A 12,196-nucleotide genomic window follows, 5' to 3' on the forward strand; every position below is an offset into this window, starting at 1 on the left:
GAGCAAAGCCCTTTTTATACCCCTTAGCTCTCATTTCAGGGTATTGTGTCTTAAAAGATTGGTGGGAGATAGCCGTTCTCTCATTGGTTCAGTTCAATCTGACTGCATCATTTTCCTCTGATTGATGTAGTCAGAGATGCTGAGGCAATCAACATTTAACAGACAATAGTGCTCCGGTCAGTCTGACATGAAACAATGGCTAACTTCTTTTGATTTGCCAATCAAAGGAACAATATGTCTGGCCTAATTAAGAACAGTTCATGGCTCACACAAGAGGACAAATGCTGAGTTGTCACATATAGCACAACTGCAAAACTACAAAGACATGGCTGTCCACTTAAACAACATCTCATGCAAGGAGAGCAGTAATTATAAAGAAGCAGCCAAGAAGCCATTGGTCAGTGGAAAAGCAGGAGAGATCCAGAGCTCAGGAGGGAGGATCTGTCCACAGGACAACTATAAGTCATAAACTTCACAAATTTGGCATTTATGGAAGACTGACAATTAATAAAAAGCAAAACAAAAGAATTGCAAATTGCTTCACAGACGCCTTCATCCAAATTACCTGAGATAGAGCTGTTTTATAAAGTAGAAGGGGCAAAAATGTCACCTTTAGATGTGCAAAGCTGGTAGACACATCCCCCAAGAGACTGGCAGCAGCAATTGCAGTGAAAAGAGGTCCTGCAAAGTATCGCATTTTTTGTTTTATAAGACACACCCCAAATTTAGAGATAAAAAAAAAAAGGGTCCGTCTTATACTCCGGTGTTCATAAGCAAAGATGATTGACCTTAGGGAGATCAACATCCAGCACCACGGAGACACCATCACGTGTTTCTCAACGCAGTGATTCTAGAACAAGGCCCCCTGGGAAAATGTGTTTTGCATATTTTATACTCCGGTGTTGTCTTACAGGAATGGGGTGGCAACGGTGGTGGAGCGGGGTCACAGGAGGCAGAGGCGGTGCTAGCAGCAGCGGGTCAGTCCTGGCAGCGGCGGGGCAGTCCTGACAGCAGTGGCGGCGGGGCAGTCCTGGCAGCAGCGGCGGAGCAGTCCTGGCAGCGGCGGGTTTGTGGCAGTGGAAGCTACAGTGGTTGTGTGGTGGAGCAAACCAGTGCAACGAATGTCCCAGTCGGTCTGCGGTCCGGGATTCAAAGAAACAGCGCATGCGCAGATGGAGCTCTCATCCAAGAGCTCTATCTGCGCACGCGCTGAGTCTGGGCGCCATCATTTGAATCTCGGAGCGCAGACTGACTGGGACATCTGTCGCACAGCCACCGCAGTCCGCACAGCCACCCGGCCACCTGCCCGCACAGAGTGGCAGCCAGCAGGCCAACCGCCCAAAGAGGCAGCCGGTCGCCAACACCGACAGGCAGCCAGACGCCTGCACACAGAACCGCACAGACAGCCCCCCACCAATTCTCCACATCTCGGTAAGCTATATTCGAATTATAAGACGCACCCCTCAAAAGTGCATCTTAGAATCTGAAAAATACGGTATTTACTCAGGGGGCTGAATACAAATGCACATCATAATTTTCACAGTTATATTTCTTAAAATATTTAGAAATCCATGTAAAATTTACTTTATACTTCACAAGTGTTTGCTACATAAACCTGCTTTACATGTTACGATTCTGCATACGATATCGTATGCGATCAAAACCACCCCCATCGTATTTGCGGCACGTTCAATTTGTTGAATGTGCCGCACATACGAGTAACCCCCCGTCACACGTACTTACCCGTCCATAAGACCTCGATGTGGGCGGCGAACGTCCACTTCCTGGAGTGGGAGGGACGTTCAACGTCACAGCGACGTCACGCGGCAGCCGGCCAATAGAAGCGGAGGGGCGGAGCTGAGCGGGACGTAAACATCCCGCCCACCTCCTTCCGCATTACCGGCCGGGAGCCGCAGGTAAGATCTGTTCATCGTTCCTGGGGTGTCACACACTGCGATGTGTGCTACCCCGGGTATGATGAACAATCTGACGTTCAATTCATGAGGAATGAACGACGTGCGTGTGATGAACGTTTTACCGTTCAATCGCACGTAGCTGTTACACACTGCAATGCACCTTACGATGCCGGATGTGCGTCACTTACGACGTGACCCCGCCGACACATTGTAAGATACATTGTAGTGTGTAAAGCGGGCTTTAGTGTTGTTATCACATAAAACCTCAATAAAATCCATTATTTGCGGCTGTAAAGAGAATAAAATGTGGAAAAGTTCATCGGGTATGCATAGTTTTTCAAGGAACGGGATGTCTACCTTCAACCTAAAAAACTAGGAAATTTTGTCACAAATGTTCTCCAGTCCAACAGGATCACATGGCAGGATAAAATATCATCACAGCTTCATCCAGAAAACTAGGACAAGTCTTTTCTTATTTGTCGTCCATATACAATCCGGTATTTACAGCCGCTATTAATAATTTACAAGACCATTTACAGCTTCCTCCATTATAGAATCGCAATGTATCTGTAACACAATGTCTGCTGTATGGTGGAGCTGGTCGGAATCTGAGGCTTCTGCAGACACAGACCTGAATGGACGAGTCTCCTCCGATTTACAGAAGGCCCTAAAGGATGCTGGGATTATTCTCACAAACCCGCAACACACATCCGTGTAATTTGTACGTGTGCGGTACGTATTTGCACGTACCGGAGACACGTACACACGGAGACCCATGTTATTCAATGGAAGATGGCACACATACGTAAAATCACACGGAACGTGTGTCCGTGTCGTACGTACGTGTGTGCGCTTTTCAACACGGACGACATGTCCGTTTTTGGCCGGCAGCACGCAGGCACGGACCCGCTTTAGTGTATGGGTCCGTGCCTGCACGGACCGCACACGGAGTATGTCCGTGTTCAGCACGTTTCGTCCGTGTCCGTTTTTCATCACGAAATATGAAACACTTGTTTCCAATCTATCAGGACAATTGAAAGCAAACAACAACACCAGGATCTCATAATGAATGATTAAAATCGTTAATTGGGTAAGAATGCGGGCCTTTAAAAACGGACAGCACACGGACAGCACACGTACGTATTTTATGTCAATACGGACATTCCACACGCACACACGGCTCGCATACGCCATCACATGGATGCCATACGTACCGGAGAAACTCCCCTAAAAAACGGAACACTGACCCGAAAAACGGACCGTGAGACACGTACGTTTTTTTTGCGGAAGTGTATTTTAGGCCACACTCAGATTCTGTCAGTGAGAAAGAAAAATCCCCCATCTGCACCGCCTCATCCAATAACAATGGTCTGAGGGCGATCCATTGTGTTATTTTATGGACAGCACTCATACTGAAAATACAGTAAAGTGAACGAGAACTAAAAGGAATCATCAAAGCTCTTATCGCTCCTAATCCTGCCATCTCCACCGCTCTCATTACACAAGTATAACACATATAATACTGGAGGATAAAACAAGACTGAGCACAAGACCTTCACAGCCGTCTACACATCATAGGGAGATTTCATGGCACCTTCTCTCCATCTACCTGATGATCCTGAGGAACATTGGGATCTTCTTGTTTACAGTCCTGTGGGAGAAGAGGACGGGGACATCTCTCTGGTGTTGTCCTCTTACTGGATAGACCTGGAGGAGACACATACAGGGACTGAATTCATTCTTTACATACAGATAATTATAGGCCGTGTGTATTTAGTCCTGTCTATTACCTGGTGATGTGAGGGGCTGGGGAACCTCCATCATGACGTCCTTGTACAGATCTTTGTGTCCTTCTAAATACTCCCACTCCTCCATGGAGAAATAGACGGTGACGTCCTGACACCTTATAGGAACCTGACACATACAATGATACCGTCACCCCCGATCCCTTCATAGCGTTACTGTATAATGTCCCAGCATTCCCAGCAGTGTCACCTCTCCAGTCAGCAGCTCAATCATCTTGTAGGTGAGTTCTAGGATCTTCCGGTCATTGATGTCCTCATGTATCGGGGGGTGAGGTGGAGGCCCCGTGATTGGGCTCAGGGGTCTTCCCCATCCCTCAGACACAGGGGCCTGACAGCGCTCACTAGAGGTCTTCTTCACTACTGTGTAATCCTGGTTATGGAGAGACACAGTAAGAAATCTCACTCCAGACATTTCCAGAGTCCTCACCTCTCCAGTTCTGTCCATCTGTTATTCCCATAGATAAGAATGATGTAATGTGACGACATCAGAATCTCTCACCTCTCCAGTAAGCCGGAAGAGGATCTCTAGGGTGAGGTGTAATATCCTCTCCGCCATCTTGTCCCTGTCCATATCCATCCTTCACGGGGCAATCAGGAGGATTCTCTTATATAGAAGATCTCCACTGAGAGGATCCGATATTGTAGGGACCTGAATGGGGAGAAGATGACAATGTAACATCATAAAGAATCCGCTGTAATAATACAATTACTGGAGATAATAAGGGGAAACATATAATGAAAACATTCTGGGGGAACATTATACTCTGCGGGGGCAGAAAGGGGCCGAGGAGAGAGGGCAGAAAGGGGCCGAGGACCGAAAGGGACCGAGGGCAGAAAGGGGCCGAGGAGAGAGGGCAGAAAGGGACTGAGGGCAGAAAGGGGCCGAGGACCGAGGACAGAAAGGGACCGAGGGCAGAAAGGGGCCGAGGACGGAGGGCAGAAAGGGGCCGAGGACCGAGGGCAGAAAGGGGCCGAGGACCGAGGGCAGAAAGGGGCCGAGGACCGAGGGCAGAAAGGGGCCGAGGACTGAGGGCAGAAAGGGGCCGAGGACTGAGGGCAGAAAGGGGCCGAGGACAGAAAGGGGCCGAGGACGGAGGGCAGAAAGGGGCCGAGGACCGAGGGCAGAAAGGGGCCGAGGACCGAGGGCAGAAAGGGGCCGAGGACCGAGGGCAGAAAAGGGCCGAGGACCGAGGGCAGAAAGGATGTTTTTTAGGTTTTTGCACCCAGTTCAGACTTAGAATGGAGTTCCAAATGTTATTCCTTATTTGTTAGTAGTTTTTCGTTTGTGAACCCTCCCCAACCACACCTATTGGCAATCCATATCATACGTATATATAGCCTGGGTCTCAGCTTCCCATACACGGTAAGTTTTTTAACTGCATGAGAGGACACACACAAGCTAGGGACCCCAACGTAGAGAAATACTTTGGCGTAGTGTTGGGGCTCTTCTGCATTGATCAATTCAGTAGCTAAATTTCTCTTGATTCATATGTTCATGGCAGTAATGCAGGTTCCATTTTTCACATTTTCACTCTTACATATAGCTATTGGATTTTTCAAGTCAGTATTCACACAGCAGTTTCTGCTATTTCATGTATTCCCCTTACATAGTCACTGGTGTGCATACCTTATCTCCCCATAGCGAGGGCAGAAAGGGGCCGAGGACCGAGGGCAGACGGGTTTCCTCATTTCCGGCCTCTCATAGTTGGGGCGTTTGTATCTATCAGAGGAAAAGGAACAAAAACCTGCTAACAAATAAGCTCTGTGCTTCCAGGACCTGTGATGATGTCACATGGAGGGGAGGAGTCAGGGGTCACATGATCAGCTCCTCAGTGTATGCAGGACTCTGCTGTGCTGGGTGTCATGGTGCTGGATGAGGGTAAGTTTATGTGTGGGGTCAGGAGGGGTTTACAGTGTGGATGTAGCGGAGCCGAGTGTGTACGAGGTGTGCGGAGCGGAGCCGTGTGTGTACGAGGTGTGCGGAGCGGAGCCGTGTGTGTACGAGGTGGATGTAGCGGAGCCGAGTGTGTACGAGGTGTACGGAGCGGAGCCGCGTGTGTACGAGGTGTACGGAGCGGAGCCGCGTGTGTACGAGGTGTACGGAGCGGAGCCGCGTGTGTACGAGGTGTACGGAGCGGAGCCGCGTGTGTACGAGGTGTACGGAGCGGAGCCGAGTGTGTACGAGGTATACGGAGCGGAGCCGTGTGTGTACGAGGTGGATGTAGCGGAGCCGAGTGTGTACGAGGTGTACGGAGCGGAGCCGCGTGTGTACGAGGTGTACGGAGCGGAGCCGCGTGTGTACGAGGTGTACGGAGCGGAGCCGCGTGTGTACGAGGTGTACGGAGAGGAGCCGCGTGTGTACGAGGTGTACGGAGCGGAGCCGTGTGTGTACGAGGTGTACGGAGCGGAGCCGCGTGTGTACGAGGTGTACGGAGCGGAGCCGCGTGTGTACGAGGTGTACGGAGCGGAGCCGCGTGTGTACGAGGTGTACGGAGCGGAGCCGCGTGTGTACGAGGTGTACGGAGCGGAGCCGCGTGTGTACGAGGTGTACGGAGCGGGGCCGCGTGTGTACGAGGTGTACGGAGCGGGGCCGCGTGTGTACGAGGTGTACGGAGCGGGGCCGCGTGTGTACGAGGTGTACGAGGTGTACGGAGCGGAGCCGCGTGTGTACGAGGTGTACGGAGCGGAGCCGCGTGTGTACGAGGTGTACGGAGCGGAGCCGCGTGTGTACGAGGTGTACGGAGCGGAGCCGCGTGTGTACGAGGTGTACGGAGCGGAGCCGCGTGTGTACGAGGTGTACGGAGAGGAGCCGCGTGTGTACGAGGTGTACGGAGTGGAGCCGCGTGTGTACGAGGTGTACGGAGCGGAGCCGCGTGTGTACGAGGTGTACGGAGCGGAGCCGCGTGTGTACGAGGTGTACGGAGCGGAGCCGCGTGTGTACGAGGTGTACGGAGCGGAGCCGCGTGTGTACGAGGTGTACGGAGCGGAGCCGCGTGTGTACGAGGTGTACGGAGCGGAGCCGCGTGTGTACGAGGTGTACGGAGCGGAGCCGTCTGTGTACGAGGTGTACGGAGCGGAGCCGTGTGTATACGAGGTGAATGGAGGAGAGCCGTGTGTGTATGAGGTGTACGGAGCAGAGCCGTCTGTGTACGAGGTGTACGGAGCGGAGCCGTGTGTATACGAGGTGAATGGAGTAGAGCCGTGTGTGTATGAGGTGTACGGAGCGGAGCCGTGTGTGTACGAGGTGTACGGAGAGGAGCCGTGTGTGTACGAGGTGTATGGAGCGGAGCCGTGTGTGTGTGCGAGGTGTATGGAGCAGAGCCGTGTGTGTACGAGGTGTATGGAGCGGAGCCGTGTGTGTGTGCGAGGTGTATGGAGCAGAGCCGTTTGTGTACGAGGTGTATGGAGCAGAGCCGTGTGTGTACGAGGTGTATGGAGCAGAGCCGTGTGTGTGTGCGAGGTGTATGGAGCAGAGCCGTGTGTGTACGAGGTGTATGGAGCGGAGCCGTGTGTGTGTGCGAGGTGTATGGAGCAGAGCCGTTTGTGTACGAGGTGTATGGAGCAGAGCCGTGTGTGTACGAGGTGTATGGAGCAGAGCCGTGTGTGTACGAGGTGTATGGAGCGGAGCCGTGTGTGTACGAGGTGTATGGAGCGGAGCCGTGTGTGTACGAGGTGTACGGAGCGGAGCCGTGTGTGTACGAGGTGTATGGAGCAGAGCCGTGTGTGTACGAGGTGTACGGAGAGGAGCCGTGTGTGTACGAGGTGTATGGAGCAGAGCCGTGTGTGTACGAGGTGTATGGAGCGGAGCCGTGTGTGTATGACGTGTACAGAGCGGAGCCCATAGCTCCCAACTGTCCCAGATTCTGCAGGACTGCCCCAATTTTTGAGGTCTGTCCTGTGGCTCATAGCTGATGTCCCAGCTCCTCCACTCAGTGCAGTGAATAAATTAAATTCTCATTGGCTTGAACCCCCATGAGCTCATTGTACATAGGTAGCAGCTCTACCACTGAGCCACTGCCTGTATTGGAAGCATAGGAAGATTTGGTAATCTTGACCTCTGTATTGCAGAGAAACCAGTAGCAGATTATTCAGCTGCAAAGATGGATGGACGGATACAAAGAGGGAGGGAGGGGTATATAGATAATAGATACATACATGATAGATAAATGATAGATAAATAATAGATAGATACATAGATATAAACTGCATCTCTTTGTAGGTGAAGGAAAGAGTCAGATTCATTTGTTCCCATAAAACTACTATAAAGAAATGAGGAAAAAATACAATTTTTTTTCCACCACCTTGGATTCAAACCAGCAACTTTCAAAACATGTGTCCAGCAGCCTCATGGCTTTCCTAGCTGCTCTAGCTGTTGAGCCTCTAGGATTGATGATGTCAGAGGGAGGATTTTATATGAATAAACCTACAATGCAGCCTCTGATTACACAGGACACAGCTCCATTGTACACAGCAGTGTCTCTATGTCCTGTATTCTACAGGGAGAGGAAAAGAGGGGTTTTTTTTACTTGTAATAAAATGACTAAAAGTATTCAAAAAATAGAATAATGTAATTTTATTACTTTTTTTTATAAAATAATAAACATCACAAATCAGCAAATAACATGGGCATATTTGGGGTCCCTGTAATTGTAACGACCCGAACAACACAGCGATCAGATTATTGATGGGGATCGGTAAATGGCGGGAAAAAATGGCGCAATTTATTATTTTTCTTTATTAAACCCATAAAAAAAGTAATAAAAATGTATTGTTGAGGCCGTGTTCACACATAGTGTAAATGCTGCATTTTTTCTGCAGGTGTCCGCACCACGAGCGCAATAGCAATCTTCTCTCATTATTGCGTGTCTGCGGTATTTTTTATGCATTGTCACCTTATTTGATACGTTTGTTGCTGATGTGAATCCTGAAGCCTATAAAGAAAAAAAACACCAAAACCGCACAGTTCAGCGGCGTCTTTAGACATAAAAGGGGCGGAAATTTCATGACGTTTCATCCACTTTGCTTGGACAATAAGTCCGTGTTCACATGTAGTGTAAATGCTGCTTTTTTTCCTGCTGCTTTTTTGCACATTTATTCTGCTGTGTGTAATTGTCCAAGTAAAGTGGATGTGATTCCATGAAAAGACGCCGCTGAATTCTGCAGTTTTGGGTTTTTTTCTCTGGAGGTTTCTATGTGGAGCTTAAAAAAATGCAGGAAAAAGCTTCTCTGTACAATAAAAACACTAAAAAACGCAGATTCACATCTGAACCAAAAACACATTAAATAATGGAGAAAAGGCAAAAAAAATGCAGCAGAAATAGAAAAACCAGACAAAAGTGAACAATGTATTGTAGTACAATGTGAACATCAGACATTTAATCATTTTTATGAAACAATAATCAAGATATTTAGATAGCACATAAAATATATTTAATGGAATACAAGTTTAGAACACAAAAAAACACAAAAACCTGTAATTAATTGTAAATATGTAATATACTATGTAATATAGATTACATATATATATATATATATATATATATATATATATATATATATATATATATATGTATGTATATATGTATAAATATATATATATATATATATATATATATATACGTGTGTGTGTATATATATATACAAGTAAAATATATCTTTGTACCGTGTTAGCCAGTAGAGATAAAAAAAATTGTTTAAAAGAACAGAGAGTCCTCAGTGGTTGATACCTTTTAATGGCTAACTGAAAAGATGGTAATAATTGCAAGCTTTCGAGACTACTCAGGTCTCTTCATCAGGCATGGTATAACACAAAATCTGAAGAGTCACGTATTTATACACAACAGGACTTAGAATAGTGCAGTAAAAAAAAAAAAAAAAAAAAAGAACAAGTCATATAACTTGTTCTTTTTTTTTTTTTTTTTTTTTCTGTCCTGTTGTGTATAAATACGTGACTCTTCAGATTTTGTGTTATACCATGCCTGATGAAGAGACCTGAGTAGTCTCGAAAGCTTGCAATTATTACCATCTTTTCAGTTAGCCATTAAAAGGTATCAACCACTGAGGACTCTCTGTTCTTTTAAACAATTTTTTTATATATATATATATATATATATATATATATATATATATATATATATATATATATATATATAAAAACACTATGTAATAAATTAAGTGGAAAAAAAACATTTTTCAACAACAACATAGTAAATAACATTTGTGCGTTCTATGAATTTGTTCTAAGAAATAGACTTACCTCCATCAGATCCTCCTTCATAGATGACCTCAAATCTGACCTAATAATTTTAAGGCTAGAGAACAACCTCTCTACAAGTAACTTGGGTTGGAGGCAAAGCCGTAACCACATGGGCAACATCTCTAACAATTTACGGGTATAAAGGAATTGCCTCATGCACAGTCAGTTTTGATGAACGGTTGAATTTTTCTATTCCTTTGAGAACAAGTGAAAAATGTTGCTGAAATCTGGTCAATCTGCTTGCTATAGGAGACAGAGTGAAATCTTTTACCTTCAACGCTTTGCCTCCTCCATGTCATCCAAATACTTGTGAAAGTTAAACTCCTCATCTGATGAGGATGAAGATATGGCAGCAGTAGCACTGTCAGGACCCAAGTCCTCTTGCGCCTGGCAGTCCTGTTGGCCACTCATCCTAACTGCCACCTCAGTCAAAGCTTCTTTTCTTTTCGTAAGCTGTTGATCATCAAGCAGTATACGATGACTTGGGTCCACATAAACAGCTGCCAGAAAAAAATTATTTTCCAATAGCTGTGTGTCTCTCTCCATTTCATTGAAGCAGAAATGCCATCTGCGATTAAACCTCCTCTTTGGGACAGGCAAAATAGCAAGTTCTTCCACGCCCTTATCAAAAAATGCCAGGAGTTAAATCCTCAGCTTGTAATTTTTTAGTCACGGTAAATGGGTGATTAAGCAATTCTTTCAATTCAGCCACCTGTGTTCATTGACCTTCATTTAGGGTTACCTGAGGGTTCACCATATCTATAAGAAACCGTTTTAGTTCAGACAATCGCTCAATCATTAAATAAGTGCTGCCCCACCGAGTGGCTTGATCAACAATTGCCTCTTTCCCAGCACATCTCTTCAAGATGGAATCAATTTTAGGGGTTCTGGCGGCAATAACCAATTTCCTCACTTTTCCATTCAGACTTCCAGCATGTCCCTCTTGCAGACTATCTCTTATTGCCAGCTGCAGCGTGTGCACAACACAGCACATGTGATGAATATGAAAGTGTTTTGAAGCAGCTTCAACAAGATCATCTAATTCTAAAGTATCATTTTGCTGTTCTGTTGTAATATCTGTTTGTTCCTCAGTTACATGAACAGCACTGTGACCTTCCATCTCAAACATACTGAATCTTAAATTTTCTTCTAGAAAATGTTGTTCATTACTCTCATTCATCAATTTAATTGTACTTATCATGTTTGAAGCATTGTCGTTATTTTTCTAATCTGCTTTTGCTATAAAAAAAACATCTATGGAGTCCAAAATGGCCGCCGATGCAGGAGGATGTATCTGACAGAGCTCTGAGACATCTGAGCCCCTGCCCGACTTAGATCCATCTGAAGCCTCCATATACCGTCCCTGAGAGCCAGCGGACCCCAGGAGACGAGTATTGTGGGACAGGACCCTACCTGAATCCCAGCAGACATCATTCTCAAGGGAGGCCTGGGACCACGCTGCAGACGCTGAGACCAGGAGCCTGGTGGAGGGAGAGACGCTGGAGTGGAGCACGAGCCGGACACAGGGAGGGGGAGCCGCCTGGTGACTGTCGGGCCTGAGAGAGAGCCGGCTGGAGGCAGGCAGTGAAGTGACAGGCGAACGGCAAGAGAGAGGAGGCTGGTGAGTGGAAATCCCCCGTGCATAGGGGCGACAACCAGCCGGGTAACTGGCTGGTCCTAGGACGCATACACCCCCTGGCTCTAAAGCCAGTGCTACGCACTAGAGCACCATTACCCACTAGGGCTGTAAATTAACCCTCACCCCCGCAACACGAGTCGCATTGCTCTGATAAGAAGCACAGGGGTGACACACAGGTGTGGAGGAGTCTGAGGCTGGTTTCCCTGGAGGGGAGGGGGAAGAGGGAAAGCTAAGACCTCCAGAGAAGAAAGTAAGCCCTGAGATCTGATAACATCCAGTGCTCTTATAACATCTGAAGAGTTAACCCCTGACTCAAGTCTGATCCTGTGGCAGTACAGGGAGAGGGGTGCTACGGTTCCCTCTTCCATGATATAAGTAAAGAAGGGAGAAGGAAGAAAATTCAGGGCAGTGCTGCAGAATTGTCTTTTCAGAGCCCGCCTTTTCTCTATATAGAAAAATCCCTCACTTTCTGCACTGTACTCTGCTGCCATCTTGTGGACATTGGAATAATAGCTTGCTGCAAAGAGATTTTCTTGGAACGGAGCCATGAAAGAGATGTACACCCCTGTATAATGTCTGA

General features: G+C 47.1%; 1 protein-coding gene across 1 annotated transcript in view; it reads right to left on the reverse strand.

The window, feature by feature from the left end:
- The window catches only part of LOC142312982 (uncharacterized), a 147,126-nt gene that overhangs the window by 39,240 nt on the left and 95,690 nt on the right, over positions 1–12,196 (reverse strand). The window contains 2 exon segments of the mRNA XM_075351970.1: positions 3,707–3,830; positions 3,912–3,989. Coding sequence (XP_075208085.1) covers positions 3,707–3,830; positions 3,912–3,989 — 202 coding nt within the window.

The sequence above is a fragment of the Anomaloglossus baeobatrachus genome, chromosome 5 (genome assembly GCF_048569485.1).
Source record: "Anomaloglossus baeobatrachus isolate aAnoBae1 chromosome 5, aAnoBae1.hap1, whole genome shotgun sequence".
Taxonomy (NCBI): Eukaryota; Metazoa; Chordata; class Amphibia; order Anura; family Aromobatidae; genus Anomaloglossus; species Anomaloglossus baeobatrachus.